Source organism: Vicugna pacos, chromosome 27, assembly GCF_048564905.1.
Source record: "Vicugna pacos chromosome 27, VicPac4, whole genome shotgun sequence".
Classification (NCBI taxonomy): domain Eukaryota; kingdom Metazoa; phylum Chordata; class Mammalia; order Artiodactyla; family Camelidae; genus Vicugna; species Vicugna pacos.
In genome coordinates, this window is record NC_133013.1 from 2,539,511 (window position 1) to 2,562,416 (window position 22,906).

A 22,906-nucleotide genomic window follows, 5' to 3' on the forward strand; every position below is an offset into this window, starting at 1 on the left:
AAGAAGAATCCTCTTTGGTTCAATGCACTGCCCTTCAGCCCCAGGGGGCAGCAGCATCCCGCTCACTGCCCTGCAGGCTGCGGCACTCATGGCTCTGCCAGGTGGCAGTGGAGGGAGGCTGGCTCCCTGAGCCCGTGGACTCTGCACCTGCTGGGCGACTGGCAGCCCCATCATCTCTGCATTGCCTTTGGAATCATTCTTCCTGGCTTCTGTTGAGATAGCCGATAACACCACGGGTAACCTTTTCAACTTGATGTTCTTTCCTGAACAAACTCTCCCCCCCCTTTTATTTTTTTGCAATATGAGAATTTTCCAAATCTTTCCCATCTGTTTTTTTGTTTTTTCTTAACAATTTCTTCTTTAATTCATCTCATGTCGCTCACGTTTTACTATAAGCAGTCAAGAGGAACCAAGCCCCTCCTCCACCACTTTGCTTAGAAATCGCCTCAACTAAACATCCAGTTTCATTGCTCACAAGGTCTGCCTCCCACCAAACACTGGAACACACCTTAGCCAAGTTCTTTGGCTAAATCACAACAAAGAGCATCTTTCCCCAATTTCCAACAGCCTGTCGGTCATTTCTGTCTGAGACCCCATCAGAAGACCTTTAACATCCATATTTCAGCCAGCATTCGGCTCATGATTATTTGTGTATTTTCTAAGGAGATGAACGTTTGCCCTCTGGCCCCCTTTCTTCTTTCTAAGCCCTTATCAGTATCACCTTTAACATCCATGTTTCAGACAATAGTTGCTTCATGGCAATCTTGGCTTTTTCTAACATGAACCACAAAAGCCTCTAACCATTATCCAGTTCTAAAGCCACATCCACACTTTTAGGTATTTATTACAGCAGCATCCACTTCTCAACCAAAATCTGTATTATTCAGGGTTCTCCAGTGAAATAGAAACAGGGTGTATATATATATATATATATATATATATATATATATATACACACACACACACACACACACACACACATACAAACACACACACACATTCATATATCTCATGTATATATGTGAGATTAATTATACGGCATTGCCTCACACAAGGGTAATGGAAGCTAAGAGATCCCAAGAGCTGCAGTCAGCAAGCTGAAGACTCAGGAGACGGGTCCAGTCTGAGAATTGTTAGGCCTGAGACCCAAGAAGAGCTGCATCCTGGGGGGAAGGTGTAGCTCAGTGGTAGAGTGTGTGCTCAGTATGCACGAGGTCCTGGGTTCAATCCCCAGTTCAATCCCCTCTATTAAATAAATAAATAAATAAATAAATAAATAAATAAATAAATACTCTCTCATTACCTCCCACCCCCTCCAAAAAAAAAAAAAAAGGAGGAGGAGAAGAAGAAAAGACCGACATTCCTGCTCAAGGCAGTGGGGCAGGATGAGTTTCCTCTGACGGTGGCAAGGTCAGTCCTTTTGTTCTATTCAGGACTTCAGCTGATTGGATGAGGCCCACACATTAGGGAGGGCCATCTGCTTTATGCAGTCGCCCAATGTAAATGTTCATCATATCCAAGACACCTTCACAGACACCCCCAGCATCATGTTTGACCAAATATCTGGGCATCCCGTGACTCAGTCAAGATGACACGTAAAGTTAACCACACAGAAATGAAAAATATAATATAATAAACAGCTCAATGGATGAGTTCATCAGCAAGATGGAGGGGACAAAAAAATCAGCAAAATTAAAGACAGAACCATGAAAATTAAGTTATCAGAAAAACAGAGATAATAGAAGAAATTGAAAAGAGCCTGAGCACTTGAGGGAATATAACGAAAGATAAAACCATGTCACTAGAGTCGGGCAAGGAGAAGGGAAAGAGGAAGGGGGAGAAAAAGTATTCAAAGAAATAACTGGTCAGACTTCCTAAACTGGACAAAAACCTCCAGATTCAAGAAGTGGAGGAAATCCCAAATCAGACAAACCCAAAGAAATCCACAGCAATACCCATCACAGTCACATGTCTGAAAACTAAAGACAAAGAAAAAAACTTGAAAGCAACAGGAAAGAAATGACATCTCACCTCTAAGGAAAACAGGATTTGAATGACAGCAGATTTTTCATCAGAAACCAGGGAGGCAAGAGTAAAGCAGCACATGTTTCAAGTGCCCCAAGAGGTGTCAGAACAGAATTCTATATCCATTAAAAATATTCTTCAGGTATGAAGGGAAAAAAATCAAGATATTTTCAGATGAAGACAAACTGAGAATATGTATTGCCAGCAGTCTACCCTAAAAGGATAGCTAAAGGAAATTTGCTGAACAGTTATAAAATGGACATTTATTACAAAATATTTTATTTTACTATATTGTTTATTTTTTCCATTATAAAGAATTTTTAGTTATAAAAGAAGAAATCTTGGGACACTGAGAATAAAATAAAAGAACATTAGAGGTAAAAATATAGGTAAATATAATAGAATTTCTTTTTTTCTCTTGAGTTTTCAAAATTAAGTTTGATGGTCCAAAAAAATCCAACACTCTCTGACATGATTCTAGACGTATACAGAGGAAATATTTAAGACAACTATATTATCCTTATGGGAGGATAAAGAGATAGTCTTCATCTGAACTGGTAAAATAAAGACAACAGTAAACTGTATTAAGTTATGTGTATATAAAGTAATGCTTACAGCAACAAGTACAAAAGAGATACAAAAAAGTACACAAAAAATACTATAAATACATCAAAATGGAATCATAATAGATGTTCAGCTATCCTACAGGGAGTCAGGAAAAAGAAAACAGAGAAATGGAAAACACAGAGAACAGAAAACAACAACAAAAATAATAAAATGTCAGACTAAAGCCCTAATATAGCAACAGTCCATAGAATGTAGATGATGAAAACACATCAATTGAAAGATAAAGACTAGCAAAGTGAATTAAAAAATAGGACCCAACTACACTCCATCTGCAAGAAACTCATTTTAGTGGAATGATATATAGATACTTAGAGTAAATATATGGAAATACATGTATCATTCAAACATTAATCAGAAAAAAAAAAAAACTAGAGAGGCTATAAGGATATCAGCTAACGTGGGCTTCAAAGTAGAGAAAGTTACCAGAGACAGAGGGGGATGTTATGCAGCGATAGAGGGTTATTCCACCCAGAAGTGATCATCCTGAACGTCTGTGCACCAAAACACAGCTGAGAAATACGGGAAACAAAAACTGGTGGGTGTCCATCGACAGATGACTGGATAAAGAAGTTGTGATATATTTATACGGTGGAATACTACTCAGCCATAAAAAAGAATACAATAATGCCATCTGCAGCAACATGGATGGATCTGGAGATGGTCATTCTAAGTGAAGTAAGCCAGAAAGAGAAAGAAAAATACCATATGAGATCACTCATATGTGAAATCTAAAAAGAAAAAAAAAGAAGAAGACAAATGAACTTAAATATAAAACAGAAACAGACTCATAGACATAGAATACAAATTTGTGATTGCTAGGGGGAGAGGGGTGGGAAGGGACGTTCAAAATTTGTAGATACTGACAGGTATATATAGAATAGATAAACAAGATTATACTGTATAGCACAGGGAAATATATACAAGATCTTGTGGTAGCTCAAGGTGAAAAAGAATGTGACAATGAGTATATGTACATTCATATATGAAACATTGTGCTCTACGCTGGAAATTGACACAGCATTGTAAACTAACTATAACTCAATAAAATTTAAAAAAAGGATGGAATTGAAAGTAGAAATAGACAAATCCACAATTACAGCTGGAGACGTCAACACCTCTTTCTCAACAATTGTTGTAGACAGAAAATCAGCAAGCAATATCACAACAGCATAATTAATGGGCTTGAATTAACCCTTGCAGATTATTCCACCAAGCAACCACAAAACACACATAATCTTCAAGTGTTCGGATTTCAGAACAGATAATCAGCATGAATCATATTCTGGGTCATGAAATAAATCTCAAAAAAAGTAAGAAAAATTGAAATCATACAGAGGGTGTCCTCTGACTACAGTGGAATTAAACTGGAAATCAGTAACAGAAAATCACAGGAATACCTCCAAACTGTTTAAAAATTAAATAACACTCCTATAAATAAACTAGTCTGTACGGAACACCTGAGAAGTGATTCAACACAGCAATGACCACCAGGCAGTAAAAAGTTACCGGCTGGGTAATGGAAATTGGGTCATTAAGGGCCCTCGAAGAAGTGACCCGCAATCTGGGAAGAGGAAGCAAGAGAGAAGTGGCCGGGGGAAGGTCTGGGGGCGGGGGAACGCGTCCCCAGGAACACACTGTAGGTGGCAGGGCCTCCACTGGCATCCCAGTTACACACAAGGACGCCAGTCTGTGAGGACGAACGCGTGTGTGCCCATGGCAGGCCCCAGCCGTCCAGGGCATCGTCCAGCTCACATCCTGCTCATTCATATCTGAGAACCTAAATGCCCCTGAATGTATGCAGAAGCAACCCCCAAAGTAGATCCACGGTTCTTACTTGCGAAAATAACTTACAGCTGCCAAATTTCAGAGGGCAGGCGTGGGCGTCCATCGGGAAGTCTTCGAGCTGCATCGGGCACTCTGCAGAGATGGTCAAGCTGCAAAACAAGAGAGGGACACCTTTCAAGGACTCACGGATCTGGCTACTTACTGGACACGCCCTCTATTCTCGAAAGCCATATTAAATACGCCACTCAGTGTTTGAATTTACTACCTTTTATGAGATCGTTTAAAACTGTCCCACCAAATCACACAGGATTGCATTGTAGACGAACATCATTTAGAAATAAGGCTTAAATCAAGTCTGCTCGGGTTCTGTGGCTGCTGTGTGTCTGTACATACATTACTGCTTGTAAAGCAATTTGAGATGGCTTTAAAGATAATTTATTCTTTCTCTCCCATCCCTTGCTCAGAGTAATCTAAAAAACTTCCCTCAACAAGGCTGAAAATATATGTATTTTCTAAAATAGTTTATAAGCTCAAAAAAAAAGTAAATGCGGAGTAAACGCACAGTCCGCATTTTAAACAGAAGCTGGCTGTAATCACTGTGCACCGGGCTGACGTCACAGAGCGGGAGGTGAAATTGTGTTACGGAAGCAGTCCTCCTGTTTTTAATCCGAGCCTGGTCTTCCGAATAATAAAACACCACCATCCACTACCACTGTCACCAGTGACCAAAACAGCGCAGGTCCCGAGAGCTGCGTGTCTATGCCGGGCGCTGTGTCACGTGCTTCACCTGCATTGACACACCGGATCAGAGTAGCTCCATGAGATGTGCCGCCATCACCCCCCCTCCCCAAGCAGACAAGGGGAGAAAGTGATGCGTGGATGCTGAGAGGCTGGACGAGAATTCAGAGCCACTAGCGGCACGTCCCCCACGGGCTCTGTGACCCTGGGCGCCGTCTACACTCCCAGAGTCGCCACGCTGTGGGCCTTTTCCTTGCCTACAGACTTCACTAATTAGGCAGTAAATCTAACTTTCTTTCACGAGCTAGCTTTCTGTCTCTTCGTTTGTAATTCTGTTATTTAAAATGAAATGTAATTACAAAAAGTGAAATCAAAGCACACAATGGTCAACTTGAAGCAGACGTTACAACTCCAGCCTTAGACAACAGCAATTCAGCGTTGCGCCAGCACTGTCGTGCCCGCCTTGCTGGGTTACGGCTGGGTCTTGCCTGTGCCTGGAGTGAGAGTCAGAATGTGAGGACGATCATTTTGCCTTTACCATTTCCCTCTTTTAGGATAGATTAACCTTTCGTTATTCAATTGGGCACGCAATTCACCCTTGATGACTGTGGACGGAGTAGTCAGCGCATGCATTCTCTGAACCGAACTAAAACGTGTCCTCGGGAGGAAGATGTGCCCGTCAGGGAGAGGGAATCCTCCGCCATCTCTGCTGGGGGGAGGGGGCTCTCCCCAAAATGGAGCAATTTCCAGAGGCTGTGAGTGCACATGGACAAGAATATACCACAAAAGTCTCATATTCAGGCAGGGAGATGATACTTAAAATTACATGCCACACATGTTCATAGAAGAATATGGAAAATACAGAAAAGCTGTAAAGAAGACAATTATAAATACATATCACTTCATTTATCATTTCACCCAGCATCTTTTATCCAGATCTTTTTCACAGGTATATATGCTTTCTTTTTGTGCTTGGTATTTAAAATTCAGTCTCTTGTTTACCTAATATTACAGCAGGAGTATTTCCCACGTCACTAAAATCTGTACATCAAGCATGACTTTGAAAGGTGAAATATTTAATTCTAGCACGCAGGTGTGTGTAATATATAAAATCTGTATATGTGTGGACATCTTCAAGCATAGAACTGTGGAAAAGGACTATGATTAGAGACTATGAAATGGGTATGGCGAAGGAAGATTTTTTTTTAGATTTACTTATTAGAATTAAGAAAATCGGGGCTTTAAAAACCATAGCCTGCGAGAAGGACATTCAGCCAACATAAAGGAAAATAGTGGTACTTTATCTGATTGTTAGTAAACTCAAGTGATTGGTTAAATAAAGCAATAGTGGGGCAGAAAAATTAAATGAATTGAATATGTTCCAGAGAATAAAATCAAGATGAGCTCAGTAAACCCAGAATTTCCTTAAGAAGCACATTTTTAGCACAGAAAGAGCGTGTACATAAAGCTGTACTGCTGAGTACAAAGCTATAAATGTGAAAACCAGCATATGAAGAAGTGGTTCCGTAGGCGCACGGAGGAGAAGGCTTCTGACTGGCAGTGTCCCTCCGGTGCTGGTCCATGCCTCTGTTCCAACAGTGTGTGGCCCTTGTGCGGGGAAGACGGGGCTCAGTCTGTGGGAGCAGAGTCAGGGGTGGGGGGTGCTTCAGGTGATCCTGTTGCCAAAACACCAGCCTCTGTGTCCCCCAGAAACGAATTCAGACCCAGAGACAGAGTTTGGGGGGCACCAGGAAAAGAGCATCTTTACTGCTTTGCCAGGCAGAGCGAGTCGCAGTGGGCTCACGCCTTAGAGACTGAATCCATCGTGACACTGGTGTCCTGAGGTTTTACAGAACAGCGGGGCAGGACAGAAAGGCAGCCACAAACAGGTGTTTATTCTGGGTGCTGTGTTCTTCTTGGCCTTGAAGAATCCACCCAGCATCACGGAGAAGCTGTATTCTTCTGAGGCCATCAGCCCGTGACCACCTCTGAATACAGCTTCTGGGTTAAAGGATGGCTATTCTGGGGAAAGAATATAGAGTGAGTGGAGAGGGTAATGGAAAGGTTGGGGGCTTGCCAGAGAAAGGAGAAAAACAAGATGCAAGAATTTTAGGTCAGAATGAATCAGCAGTCAGCTTTCGCATCAGGGACGACCTTTTTTTTTTTTAATTGAAGTACAGTCAGTTACAATGTGTCAATTTCTGGTGTCCAGCACAATGCTTCAGTCACACATATAAACACATATATTTCTTTTCATATTATTTTTCATTAAAATTTATTACAAGATATTGAACATAGTTCCCTGTGCTATACAGCAGAAACATTTTTTAAAATCTATATTTGTATATAGTGGCTAACATCTGAAATCTCAAACAGGGGAGCCATGCTGTGAGTTAACTTCTTACTGATTCACTCCTGACTGTCCCAGCCCAGTCATAGGCACAGCAGACTTCAACCCGCAGACCCAGCGCTGCAGTCTTCAAGTTGCCTCCAACAACGTCAGCAGCTTTACGGGCCACACTTCCATCATCAGGGTGACTTGGAGATGTCCCTCTGTCACGGGATCTTCTTTCTAGACGCTGCCAAGTCTACCAGCTCGCAGAACTGGGCTTCTGCCCCCTGCCAGGAAACAAGCAATAGCCCGCTGGCTCTGGAGCCTGTCCTGAAGCCAGATCTGTTGTCTGAGTTCTTAACAAGGTGGTGAATCATGGTCAACGCCTCTTCTTCCCACTGCTCCGTGCTGGCTCTCTGCTTCAGTCCCCATGACCACTGGAGGCACTGCCACCTGTGTTACTGTTGCTTACCCTGACTTGTCAGAGAAGGCGTCCTCAGCGAGACTTGACCTCCCACCTTGGGCATTCTGCCCACTCCGGGCTTTTTGTCTTTTTCCTCATATGCTCTTCTTTCTTGCCCAACACCATGTATTTTTAAGAGAGGTGAGAAGCCAGCCTTCCTGCCATGGTAAAAATAGAATCTCATATCTTGCTTTATTCTGGCTGTTTGGCACTGACCGCTGGGCCAAAACCATTGCAGTGACAGCATTTAAAGATGGCAAGGAATGTACACCAAGGAGTCTGCTGTTAGCATGCAGCAGGAGGGAGAGGGTACAGATGGGTGGTCGGAGATTCGCTGGATCTAAAAAGAAGACTCTTGAAAGAAAAAAATAATTCCAGTAGAAACAGAAAAATATAATAATTCTATAATTACCATCTTGATAAACGCTAACATTAGAGCCTCACAGATTGTTCCATTTTAATAAATCTCCTTAGAACTAGAATTCCAAACATCGCAAAAATACACTTCATCTCTGATAGCGTCTCTCCCCTGAGGAATGAATGTATTATCCAGATAAATTCCCTGATAGCAAATGTTTCAGCCTTAGTAAGAGAACATTTATGTTTTCAATCCCTTTCAACATTTCAAAAAAAACCTATTCTTTTATAATTTTCAAAAAAATTCTCTTGATAAGAGCGTGCCTTCCATTCATGGGATCCTTCAGAACGCAGTGTGCCCTGATGTATAACCAACTCCTTCACATGGAACTGAGATCAAAGCCCGCTGTGGAACGTGGGCTGTCACAGCTCAAAGGAGCCGGCCAGGCCACCTATTAGACACCTTACTTTTCAGATAAAGACTGAAGCACAAAAGATGAAGAGATGTGCCTATGAAAAAACTTCACTGAATTACTGGTAGATCCAAGAATCCAGCTTTTTTTCCCCCAAAGATCAACTTTCTGTTTTACTTCCACTTTCTAAGACATTCAAGCACTAATTTATTGGAATATAATGTCCCATTTTTGGACATCTGAATTTTAAGGTCTGGAAAAGGGCACTTGGTGAGTTAGGCTGTTTGCTTCCACTTGGATTTATATCAGCCTCATCAAGGTCCTAGGATCACAAACTCCTGGGAAAGCTCTCTGCGTGCCCAAAGGCAGGTCCCAGCGCAGTGTGCTTTGAGACGGGAAAACAGCCAAATTCCGGAGTAACGTTGACATTAATGAGCTGTGTGGCCTTTGTAAAACTGCCTAACCTCTCTGGTCCAGCCTTCCCATTTGAAAAAGAGAAATAAGAGAAATAATGACAGGTGCTTTATTCTCTGAAAAAAAAATTAATAGATGAGAAAAGAGGGTTAGCCTCCAGATTTCTCCCCAATCTGGTCTTCAGATTAGAGCCTTCTTTATTTACATGACAATCCCGCATCACTGTGACAGTGTGGTAGTGGTAGACAGAATAATGTCCTGCAAAGACGTCTACATCCCAACCCCCAACAGCTCCAAACTTGTGAATATGTTACCTTAAATAACCAAAGGGCTTTGCAGAGGCGATCACGTTAAGGCTCTTGGATAGAGGAGATTATCCTGGATTATCCAGATGGGCCCAGTATAATCACAACCGGGTCCTGATGAGGAGGGGGAGGCAGGCGTGTCAGAGTCAGAGGCGAAGGGATGAGAAAAGCAGAGGTCATAGGACTGTGGTCATGGACCCAGGAATGCAGGTGGCCTCCTGGGGCCCAAAGAGGCAAGGGACAGATTCTCCCTTAGAGATCTAGAAAGATTTCTTTACAGCTGAATTTTTTGGCTTTCTAAGACCTTTTTGGACTTCTTCCCTCCAGAACTGTAAGACAACAAATTAACTGTGTTTCAGGCAATAATTTTACAATAATTTGCTACATCAATAGGACAATGACACAAAATGTGGTCCCCGGAAGTGGGATGCTATGGTAACAAGTACCTAACAATGTGGAAATAACTTGGAGTTGGGCAGTGGGAAGAGGCTGGAAGAATTCTGAGATTCACTATAGAGAAAGCGTACAACTGCCTTGAACAGACTGTTAACTGAAATGTGAATGTTAATGATTCTGTAATGAGAACTTGCAGTGAGAAGCATGGGAGAGAAAATCTACGTTATATGGTCATAAAGACACTGTTGGTAGAAGTATGAACATCAAAGGCCTTACTGGCTCAGAAGGAAATAAGGAACATGTTCCTGGAAACTGGAGGAAAAGAGAGCCTCTCCACATAGTGACAGAAGCTTGGCTGAACTGTGTCTACGATTAAGTGGAAAGCAGAACTTGTGAAAGACAGTGGTGGGCCAGACAACGCCCCTAAAGACATCAAGTCTGAGTCTTTGGAAGTTGTCAACGTTACCTTATAGGGAGAGAGGGTCTTTGCAGATGTGATCAGGTTAAGGGTCTTGAGACGGGGAGACCGTCCAGGTGGGCACTAAATGCACCCACAAAGAGCCTTATAAGGGAAAGACAAAGGGAAGTCACACTCAGATAAAAGGATGAAGGTGACCAGATGAAAGCAGAGAGATATCTGAAGATACAATGCTGCTGGCTTTGAAGATGTGGGAAGCAGCCCTGAGCCAAGGAATGCAAGGCACGCAGCTGCAAAAGCTGGAAAAGATACGTCAGTGGATTCTTCCCAGAGCCCCCAAAGGGAGATCAGCCCTGCCCACACCTTGATTCTGCCCCAGGGACACTGACTTCAGACTGACAGTCTCCAGAAATGTAAGAGGATACATTTTTATGTTGGTTTAAGTCACCAAGTTTGTGGTGATCTGTCATAGTAACCACAGGAAGCTAGTACAGTGATGACATTGAACACTTAGATGAAATTTCCCGGCTAAGTGTCAAAGCTGTGACCTGTTTTTTTTTTTTTTCCTGCTGCTGATTGTAAAATGTGAGAAGAGATAGATTAATGTTAAGGACTGCCAACAAAAAAGGGGACCAGTACTTGATTTGGGAAATTCTCAGTTTATCCAGGTTGCAAAAGATGCTGTAATTGGGAGATCCATTGTCAGGAAAGTGCTCTCTCAGAGAGAGCCAAGGGTGTGGCTGGACAGCCTTTGGCCACAACCTCAGACTCTTTGAGGACATTAGGTGTGTGACTCATGGGTCCTCTCCATCATGTAAGAAAAAGCCAGGAATAGAGGATCAATTATCCATGAAAGACCAATGGAGGAGCCTCATGTCTGGTAGTGTACATTCTTGAGACATACACAGGAGATGTACAAGATTCTTGGAAGTTTTATACCAGTGGGAACATTGTTGGTTTGGACTGAATGGGACTGAGAGAGGTCAAAACAAAAGAAGGCTGTCAGAACCCCAGCATTCTAAAGGCGGGAAATAGGTTGAAAAAACTACTCAACTGTAAACATGTGCTACCTTCATGAGACAGGGAAGATGACTCCAAGGGCAAGAGCCTTAGGTCCAGGGAAAGGAGCCTCACATCACACAGGATCAGTCCCAGGCCTTGAAACCGCATGCTGTTCGCCTCGCTGCATTTAGAAATTTGGGAAGAACAGTGCTTCCTTTTTTCCCCTACTATTTCCTCTCCTTTCAAATGGGAATCTCTGTAACTTTTATCTTATGCTTGTCCCACTGTTGTATATTGTGGGTAATTAACTTGCTTCTTGAGTTCTACACATGCACAGACGGAGAAGTGTACCTCAGGGTGGATCATCCCCAGGCCTTCCCACCTAGTTTAGATGATTCAGATGATGAGATTTGGAACTTTGGAGCTGATGAGGTTTAGCTGCGGTTACGGACTTTAATTTGATGTTGTAATGAGTGGAGGCTTTGGGGGATAGTGGAATGACATTAATATATTTTGCATGACAGAAACAGACTCACAGACGTAGAAAACAAACTTGTGGTTACCACTGGGGACAGGCGGGAGTGGAGGGAGAAATTGGGAGTTCAGGATTTGCAGATTCTAACTACTATATATAAAATAGATAAACACGGATGTCCTACTGTACAGCACAGGGAAATATATTCAGTACCTTGAAAAAGAATATGAAAGGGAATATATATGTGTATATGACTGAATCACTAGACTGTGCACCAGAAATTAACACAACATTGTAAACTGACTATACTTCAATTTTTTTAAATTAAAAAAAAAGAAAAAATATTTTGCACGTGGGACAGACATGAATTTGGAGGTGGGGCAGAACAGATGGTGGCAGGCAAAAATAATTTCTCCAAAGGTGTTCATGCCCTAACCCTTCCTAATTGTGAATATAAAACCAATCATGGCTCAAGAGACTTTTAAGATGAGATTAAGTGAAGGATCTTGGGATGGAGAGATTTTCCTGATTTCCTGGGTGGGCCCAAGGGAAGCACACGGCTACTTACAAGAAGGAGGCAGGAGTGCCTGAGTCTAAGAGGGGGAGCTGGGATGCTGGAAGCAGCAGTGCAGAGCCAGGAACCAGGGAAGGCAGGCAGACCCCTGGAGCTGGAAAAGGCAAGGAAACACATCTCCCCAGAAGAATCCAGAAGAGACACAGTCCTGCCAGTGCAGGACCTGTTTCAGACTTCTGGTCCCCAGAGAGTTGAGATAATAAATTTGTATAATTTTAAGCCACTAAATTTGTGCTAATTGGTTACAATCGTTTCCCTAAAATGAAATAATAAGATTAATAATATTATGAATCCAATGCCCAGTTGTTGGTGCGCTGAATAGCAGCTCCATGTATATTTTGAAATAACTTTCAGAGTTAAAAAAGAAATTTGGTTTAGCCACTTTATAAACAGCTCACAAACTGCGCACTGCCCTGCAGGTCACAGCCTGGCTCGGTCAGCGGCCGATCCGCCCGCCCCGCCTCCGCCGGCTCCGTCAGTGGAAACATAACCTTCCTATAAAGAGGCTGCACTGACTTCCAGGCAATATATGGAATTTACGGGGACTGGCAATTCAGTGTTAACACAGCGCCTAATGATTGGTGTTAGCGGAAAGAAGTGAGGCTCAATTTGGTCGTGATACTTTTCCGAGTGAGTCTTTGTAAAGAACAGAGGGCGGCTTCACGTGAGGGATGCTCTCGATCTGCCGCAGTTGCGCCCATCCAAAGACATGCGGGGTTTGGAGACAGCGGAACACTGGTGCTGCTCACCGAGCCTTACTGTGGGCAGCGTCTTTGTGGTTCTGTGCCTCTGCTTTATTCCCGCCTGGACGGGGCTGAGCAAGGCTCCTTCAACACTCCGGAGAATTCTCCTTGCTCTCGGCCTGAGCCACACCCTCTGAGATGATGGACTGTAGGTCATACCTGCAGGAGGAGCCCCTTTCGTGCTGGGCGAGGAGGGCTGGGGAGGGAGGCGAGTCTCTGAAAGGAAGTCCGGCTCTGAGGACTGCAGGCCTGTTTTCCCTATAGTTGCCTGACCTCTAGGCTGGCAAGTAAGAGAGGCTTATTCAGATATTACAGAGAATTGGCCTTTTTATTAATAGAATACACATGTGTATTTACACGTCTACACATACGTATTTAATAAGTCTGAGCCCTGCCTGATGTCAAAGCCCTGTCGACTGGCAGCTTTCCGCCCTTTACTCCTGTGCTCACAAAGAACCGCAAACGTATTCATTAAATAAAAGCGTGCATGAACGCGTCTCTCCTCCTGTGAGCAGTCACTAGCCCGTGCAGCGTGATAAGCAGTGATGCGCCACGTACGTTGTCAGGTAGGTTTCCTGGGAACTAACTACAATGCATAATCAAGGTTTGAGGATAGTGCATTCTAAAGCTCAGCTACGTAAAAACTGAACTTTTTGCATTTAGACATCGACAAGTTGGGAACAAAGGATGTTGGAACCCAAAGGTCACTGCCATGCTCCGCCACCCCCACCCTGTTTTTTCACTAGCTGACCTATGCGTGCTGGTCCCTCCTGTGACAGTTGGCGCAGTTGTAGGTCAACTGCAGTTGTGTTGGGTCCAAACCAGAACTGCCAGCCTGGCTTCTCTGAGGGCCTGGCCGCTCCTGCCCTGGTTAGTCGACCTTCCAAGGGAGCTCTGCCTGAGTACCAGCTCTGGTCCTAGCCAGATCTGAAGCAGAGGGTCGGCCCGTGATGAAGATGAGATACCAATTCAGCAAGTTCAGCTGAGGGGGAGGAGAGGGAGCAGCCAATGGACAGCAGGAGAATAAAATGCGCAATGACTTGTTTAAAAGGTAATAGAATTTACAGACATAGAAAACAAACTTATGGGGGTGGGAAGGGATGATAAATTGGGAGTTTGAGATGTGCAGATACTAACTACTGTGTATAAAATAGATAAACAACAAGTTTGCACTGTATAGCACGGGGAACTATATTCAGTCTCTTGAAGCAACTTATGGTTAAAAAGAATATGACAAGGAATATATGTACGTTCCTGTATGACTGAAGCACTTTGCTGTACACCAGAAATTGACACAGCATTGTAAACTGACTATACCTCAATAAAAATATTTTTTAAAAAGGTAATAGAATTTAAATTCAATGAAGGGCAACCTTATAAAAAGCACGGCTTAGGGCATCATCGGAAATTCAAATGAGACCACCCTAAAATGATGCATGGTTTGGTTTACATAATACTGAATTTCCACACTTTACAAAAAAACTTGTGTAGATGCAACTGTAACTTCCAGCTTGAGTTACACATTTCACAAGTCATTCTAAAGCTAATTCATTCATTTTGCACTCTTCAGTATAATAAGGCTGCACATGAGACCAACGAGCAGATTTCTGCTGGATTAAAAATCCTCTCTCAACTTTGTGCTGTTCATTCCTGTTGGAATGACACTGAAAGAAAGATGCCAGCAATTCTTACATATTTTGGGAAAACTAGTAGATGTGTGATCAATTTACAAACTTAGCATATTTCTCATCAAAAAGGGATATAAACTTTATTAATCTATTTTGATGAGCATGGCTGTTTCTTTTTTTTTTTTAAGAAAGAAAAGTGAGGATTTATTAAGGGACGGATAGCACACTCTCAAGGGGAGAGTCTGCAGGTTCAGATCTGTTTCTTTTTTAGTATGTGTGTTTCTTAGTAAAAGGTGGGAAGATTTATACAATACAATGAAAAGAAACATGAGCATGGATAATGTCTGTGTTTCTCAGGAAGGCATTGTAATGACTGACTTGAGTGGAAACATTCTGGTTAATTTTTTATGTGTACCCACACATCCAGCAATAAACCTTCTTAAATAAGTCAAATGCAAGAAAATCAACAGAAGCCTGGGCAATAAAAAAAACTAATGCTGCAAAAAGAGAACAGCACAGATATGTAAAGAAATTCCTTTCTCAAAATGCAATCCAAGTATCTCTCTAATCATAAAGCATAATGCAGTTAACAAGGTCGTGCTGGGGAAGCAGTCGGAGCAGACGGGGAAATCAAACAGCAGCTCCAATGCTCAGCTCAGTCTCCAGTTCGTGCTGTGTCACTCAGCACTCCTGAGCCCAAGCTGCCCCATCAAGGGGACTCTATGGAGCTTGTCTTACCGCGTGAAGTCCCGACGCATCCGCACAGATGCACAGACTGATGCCTGGTACATAGTAAATGCTCTAAACAACACTAGAGTAGTGACATGAAGTGGACTAGGAAATATGCACAAAAGCAGTGAATAAACTGCCAAAACAGTCAGCATCAGCTGTTTCTGGAACTCTGGAAATTAATAAAAAACTTACAACTACCAGAGAACAATTAATGAAGAAAAAAAAATAACTGAAAACCAGTAGCAAGCTCTGCAGCATCTGAACTCAGCCTGTTGCCAGCCTCCAGTCCCCGGCTGGGTGGTGGCCTTGCGGACGGGAAACCACATTCCTGGTGCTGGTTGCTGGTAACAGGAATGCTACGGGCCTTTTTCTCAAAGAGGTTTGGTTGCTTATTTTGATCTGTCTGGTGGGTCCCTGAAGGATGGGCTCAAGGATCTGCCTCTGTTTCCACTGACTCAGAGGTGTCTTCCTAGGGTGTGTTTGTTGAAAATATTTCAAGGCAAATGAATTCACCACAGTCACAAGGGCAATGGATACAGCTGGGGCAAGCAACAGACAGATTGAGAGGCTAAAGAGGAGAGGCTGGGGAAGGAGATACTTGAGGAAAGAAGGGCTGAAAGTCTCCTACATATTCCAGACAATCTAGAAGGCCCTGTGCATGGCCAGGACTGGATGCAAGCTGAGAAAAGACTGAAGAAGACCCTACGTTCTCATCTCCAGCTCATCTTCAGGCTCTGCACAAGCAGGGAGTGAAACCTACGACAAAGCTGTATGACAACGTTGGCTGAGCTTAAAAGAGCACTCCCACGTACGCACAGAGCCTACCTGCAAAGACGAAGAGAGTTTTCATGTTGTTTATTTGCTCCAGGTGATCAATGAGTTTGTTTCAGATCGCTAGCTGGCCACTCAGCTAATGAGAGTGGCCACACATGACAAAGAATACAGACTTAAAAAAATGGTTGAGAAAACTCACTAAACAAGCAACAATACCACAAAAAGAAAAAAAAAAAAGCAAACCCTATGGATGCAGAAGGATCTAATTTCCTGAGTTACCACATTAGAATAATGAAAATATCCAGCTTTCAACAAAAAAATTAAGAGGCATAATAAGAAACAAAAATAGATATGCCATTCACGGGTGAAAAAAGGTAATTAACAGAAACTGTCTCTGGAAAAGCAAAGACACTGGATTTACTAGCAAGCACTTTAAATCAACTGCCTTAAAATCAAGGAGCTAAAGGAAAACATATGTAAGGAAACTAAGGAAATTTAGAAAACGATGTTTCAAGAAATAGAGAATATCAATAAAGAGATAGAAGTTGCAAAAGAACCAGATGGAAATTCTGCAGGTGAAAAAAAAAAACAACAAATGAAATGGAAAATTCACTAGAGGGTTTCAACGGCAGATCTGAGAAGGCAGAGAGTCAGCAGACTTGAAGGTAAAAGTCCAATGAAATTAGCCAGTTTGAGGACAGAGAGAAAAAAGAATGAATAAAAATGAACAAAGCCCAAGAGACCTCTGGGACACCATCACAAGTACCAAAACACATATAACGGGAGTCCCAAAAGAAGTGAAAAAGGAGAAAGGAGCAGAAAGAATATATGAAGACATAATAGTCAAAACTTTCTCCATTTTAACAAGAAATATTAATCTAACATCAAAGTTCAACAAACTCCAAGTAGGATAAACTTAAAGAGATCCACACTGTGACACATTAAAATCAACTGTTGAAAGCCATAGATGGTGGGTGTTTGTAAAGCTCAGTGGTAGAGTGCATGCTTAGCAGGCACAAGGTCCTGGGTTCAATCCCCAGTACTCTTCTTAAAAAAATACAAGAAAAGCCAAAGATGAAGGGAGAATTTTGAAAACAGCTAGACAGAAGCAACTCATCATGTACAAGAGATCCTAAATAAGATTAACAGCTGATTTCCATCACAGGCCATGGAAGCCAGAGGCAGTGAAGTGACATATTCAAAGTGCTGGAAGAAAAAAAATCTAAAACAAGAATCCTATTTCCAGCAAAAAGTATCCTTCAAAAATGAAGGATAAATTAAGAAATTCCAGATAAACAAAAACTGAGGGCATTATTATTAATAGATCTGCCCTATTATACACATTAAAGGGAGTCCTTTAAGGGGAAACGAAAGAGCACTAGACAGTAACTGAAAGACACATGAAGAAATGAAGGGCACCAGTAACGGTCAAGACATGAGTGACTATAACAGCCAGTATTATTTTTATTTCTGGTTCATAAACCTCTCTTTTATCTTTATATGGTTTAAAAGACAAATGCATAAAATGCTGATTTTGTTACTGGACAAATGATGTATAAAGATGTGATCTGTGACAACGGCAACATGAGAGGGACAAGAACTACACCATTGAAACTACACTGGTCTTCATCCAAACTAGCTTGTCACCAGTTTAGATGTTAATTTAAATCCCCAGAGTAACCATGAAGAAAATAACTAAAAATACATATACAGTAAGAGAAATGAGATGAGAGTTGAAATGGTGCATGAGAAAAAAATAATCAATTAAATGCAAAAGAAGGCAATAAGGGAAGAATTGAGGAACCAGAAAAGCAATAGACATAGAAAGCACATAGACTTAGTCACCTCTTTAGAGACCCTGTCCCCAAATACAGCCACATTTTGAGCTACTGGGTGTTAGGATTTCAACATATGAATTTGGAGGGACACAGTTCAGCCCATAACACCACCCCTTAACAGATTATTTTAAACATTACCAAAAAAGAAGAAATGAAAGAAAGCAAATAGAAAAAAGGCAAAGTACTCCTTGTCAGTAATTATATTAAATCTGAATGGAACAAACACTCCAATTAAAAGGTAGAGACTGGCAGAATCAATAAAGAAATATAAACTATATACTGTCCACAAGGGGTTCATTTTAGTTCCAAAAATACAAATAAGTTGAAAGTGAATGGATGGAAAAAGGCATTCCACTCAAACATAACCAACAGAGAGCTAAAAACAAAATTTGTTATAAACAAAGAAGGACACTCTATAATGAGAGACTCAGTCTATTAAGAATATATAGAAATTAGTCCATCAACAGATGACTAGATAAAGAAGCTGTGGTATATTTATACAATGGAATACTATTCAGCCATAAAAAGGAATAAAATAATGCCATTTGCAGCAACATGGATGACCTGGAGGTCATCATTCTAAGTGAAGTAAGCCAGAAAGAGAAAGAAAAATATCTTATGATATCACTTATATGTGGGATCTAAAAAAAGAAAAAAGACACTAATGAACTCATCTACAAAACAGAAACAGACTCACAGACCTAGTAAACAACCTTTTGGTTACTAGGGGGAAGAGGGTAGGAAGGGATAAATTTGAGAGTTTGAGATTTGCAAATATTAACTACTACATATGAAAACAGATAAAAAATTTTCTTCTGTATAGCACAGGGAATTATATTCAGTAGCTTGTAGTAACCTTTAATGAAAAAGAATATGAAAACGAATATACGTATGTTTATGTATGACTGAAACATTATGCTGTACACCAGAAATGGATACATTGTAACTGACAATACTTCAATAAAAAAAGGATATATAGAAATTATAAACATATATGAACCTCATACAGAACCTTAAAAAATATATGAGGCAAAAACTGACAAAATTCAGGAAAAAATAAGACAGTTCTACAATAGTATTTGGAGACTTCAATATCACACTTTTGATCATGGTTAGAAAAGCTGGACAGAATAATGACAGGAAAACAGAAGATTTCAACTACACCTGTAACCCAACTAGACCTACCAGACATGCGCAGAGAACTCCACACAACAACAGCAGAATATACACTTTTTTCAAGGGCACATGAAACACTGCCCCAGATAGACCATCTGTTCAGCCAAGTCTCAATACATTTAAAAACACTGAAATATACAAAGCATCTCCTCTGACCACAAAGGAATGAAATTAAAAATCAATAACGGAGGGTGAGGGGGTATAGTTCAATGGCAGAGCACGTGCTTAGCATGCACAAGTTCCCGAGTTCAATCCCCAGTACCTCCACTTAAAAAATAAATAAATATATAAAGCTAATTACTCCCCCAACAAAAACAAAATTAAAAAAATTTTTTAATAACAGAAGAAAATGGAAAATTCCACAAATACGTGGAAGCTGAACAACACACTGCTGAATAGCAAACAGGTCAAAGAATAAATCACAAGCGAAATGAGAAAGGACCTTTGAGATGAAGGAAAACAGAAACAGCACATGAAAACCTCTGAGATGCAGCAAAAGCGGCGCTCGGGGGGAAGCTCAGGCTGCAAACGCCTGCCTTAGGAGGGAAGCAAGCGTTCAAATCAATAACCTAATTTTACATATTAAGGAACTAGAAAAAGAAGAATAAACTGAACCCACAGCTAACTGGAGGAAGGAAATACTGAAGACTGGACGAGTGAAACAGCGAACAGGAAAACACCAGCCCCCCTCACAGACAGGTCACAGGGCACGCTGGCCCGGGACTTCAGCGCCCCCAGGGCGCAGCCTCGGGCCAGGCTTCCACGCCACAGACGGCACAGGCTTCCGTCCCTGCATCGCTTCTTCCAGAATTCTGAATGCTGCAGATAACGGACGATTTGAGCAGGATTTATCTTACTTATCTTAGCGTTATTTTGTTTCAACAACCCAGAATCTTTTGAATGGTGACGCCACACCCCTCTTTGGGGGGGGCTGTTAGAATGGGTGGTGTTGAAGCACGTGGGTGAGGAGACAGACCCTTGGTGTGCCAGGTGAGGCCGAAAGGGCTGAGCCCCACCTGAGTAGGGCCCCGTGCTCTGTAACACAAGGGCTTGGATTACATCTTCTGTTGGCCTCCACTCACTGGGCAGTGGGGATTTCTTTGTTCAGACTCAGAGACTCAGTGATTTTCTACCCAGATCTGCCAATCAGTATCATTCCTTCTCAGTTTCCCTGACTGTGGTCTGACCATCAATCTCCTCCTTCCACTTCACATTTCAGAATTCTCTCCTTTCTACTAGAGCAACTCATTTTGTGAGTCTGTCATTCTCGCTAAATGGCCAGACACAGATTTGGGGCTGTATGGAGTTTCACTAATCAGGAAGGGTTTCAGGTTTTCTCACTATCTGTCCAGTTACTGAGCTCAAGGCTGCCAGTCCCCAAGTGCCATCAACTTAGGAAAGGTGCATTATTTTTAGAAAACTGTGATAAAACATGCACTGAAAAGTCCCCTCCTGGGTTGCCTTTATCTCCAGTACACAGTGAGCGCCCAGCAAGTGGCGCTGGCTGGTCTGCACCAGGTCTGCAGAGCACAGACGCAGGTACCTGCAGGGAGAAGCTGAACACGAGACAGAGGAAGTGACAAGGAGAATTAGGTTCCACTCGCCTAATCACCAGTAGACAGGTGGGAGACACGAACGCTGAGACTTTAGATTTTATCAGTGAATAAGTTGTACTTCTCCAAGTTTGTAAAGAAATGGGCACCTTGAACGTGCAGGTGGGGCAGCGCTGCGTCGCGGGTTGGGACGGTTTGTACGGTGCTGTAGCGTCTCACTGATGCCCATGCCAGTTTGCTGGGACTACCAAAGCAGTGTCACAGACTCAGCGGCTAAGACATCAGAAGTGAATTTTCTCACAGATCTGGAGGTCAGAAGTCAGATTAAAGTGGCGCTGGCTCCTCCAGAGGCCTCTCTCCTTGCCTTACAGACGGCTGCCTTCTCCCTGGGTCTGCCCTCACACGGTCTTCCCTCTGTGTCCTGTCTGTGTCCTGAACTCTTCTTATAAGGACGCCAGACATGGTGGATTAGGGCCCACTTCTAAGACTTCTTTTTAACTTCATTGCATCTTTAAAGGACCTGTCTCCAAACATGGTCACATTCGGAGGAACTGGGGGTTAGGGCTTTAATGTGTAAATTTTGGGGGATGCACCATTTAGCCCATAACAGTATCTAACTCATTCGCCTCTGACCTGCAGCAGCCCCCCACCGCTCTTCTGACTTGACAAATGACGTCATACAGACCGAAACAGACAATGAGGAAACCTACCTGAATTAGTTAAATTTGGATTGTTGAAAAGTGACTTTAAAAGGGGGGGGGTGAAGACTTTTGAACTTGTGAGACGTTATGGTCCATTTCGCATGCCTTTTCATGAGATCTTTTGAAAAGCTCTTTTGTGGCTGCCTTGCAGGGACACCGAGACATTTTTGGCTCCTTTGGGGGCAACATTAACACCCACTCAGAGACATCTCAGAGCCTTTAAAAAGAAAGAAAATGTATTCCAAGTAATCTTTACATCCTTGTATGATACAAAGTGAAAGAGCAGTCAGAGGTGCTGGGATTCCAAGACAGTTCAAGGCAGGAAGGATGTAAACTGATAACCTGGGAGCAAAATGTGTCATTAAAGGGAGGTGGGCCGGGACCCCTACATCATTTTGTAGGACAGCACGTGGTGGAGGGTCCACCCAGCTCTCACTGAGACCCTGGCCCAGCCTGGCTGACAAGGACTGAACGGGCTTCCTCTGGGCCAGGTGCTGTGAAAAAGCTCTTTTCACTTACATTCCCAACAGCCCTGGAAGTCGGGCACTACTTTTACACCCATCTCACAAACGAAGAGAAGTTACAAGGCGTCTCCCACGTGGCACACTTAGCGGCGCAGTTAGGACCCCCGCCCGAGGGGAAGGGTTCCTGAGCCCGCGCACAAGTTGGCGTTGAGTCAAGAACTTGCAAGTTAATTAACAAGCTCTGTGGCCCTCACAAGGGACACTCAGAGTGTTTTAAATTGTCTTGGCTTCTGTGTTCAGAATGAATAATTCAGAATGACTCCCCGAGAGCCAAGAGTCAGCCAAGTGCCATGGCAACATTCCCGGCGGAGGTGAGGGGCCGGAGGGAGGCTGGCCAGCAGGGCAGGACGTGAGTGATGGCTAGGCCCCCCGGTAGCCGGGGCTGGAAAAGACAGGCTAGCACCACCTGACAGAGAAACAATGAAAAGGAACCAGCTGGTCCACTAAACGCCAGGGAAGCAGATGCTATCTGAGAAGAGCTCTGGGCTGCGTGTCAGATCTTGGCAAATGTGCAAGAGGGCATGTCCTCCTGGCCAGTGGGAGCCGGGGACCACACAGGATGAAATCAGGGCTTGTGTTTTCCAGCATGTAAGTAAATAGATAGTTTGGGCCATGGAAACAGAAGAATTTTCAGAGAAGAAACCCGGCAGTGAGACAAGAAGGCAAGCTATCCCAGGGCCCGAGGCTCTGTTGATGTGACTGTGTCTCTAGGTCTGTGTGGCTTTTTGACAGAGTCTCATGTCTCTGTTCAACCCCCTACAGGACAGAGCCAAACACACACCCAGCCTCCCGACCGGAGGGCACACCACGCACCTCGAGTGGCTGAGACAAAGGAGGGGTCTGGCAAGTGGGGGACACAGGGAAACACAGGTCTCTGCACTGAGAGGGGTGAACGCTTGTCAGGAGAGTTCAT

The 22,906-nt window shown here is 42.8% G+C and overlaps 1 protein-coding gene across 4 annotated transcripts in view; it reads right to left on the reverse strand.

Annotated features, from left to right (window-relative positions):
- The window catches only part of GABRA5 (gamma-aminobutyric acid type A receptor subunit alpha5), a 79,803-nt gene that overhangs the window by 24,861 nt on the left and 32,036 nt on the right, over positions 1–22,906 (reverse strand). For all 4 annotated transcript variants that reach the window (XM_072950640.1, XM_031676033.2, XM_072950639.1 and 1 more), the window contains one exon: positions 4,504–4,586. In XM_072950640.1, the coding sequence (XP_072806741.1) occupies positions 4,504–4,586 (83 nt within the window). The remainder of the gene's footprint in view (positions 1–4,503; positions 4,587–22,906) is intronic.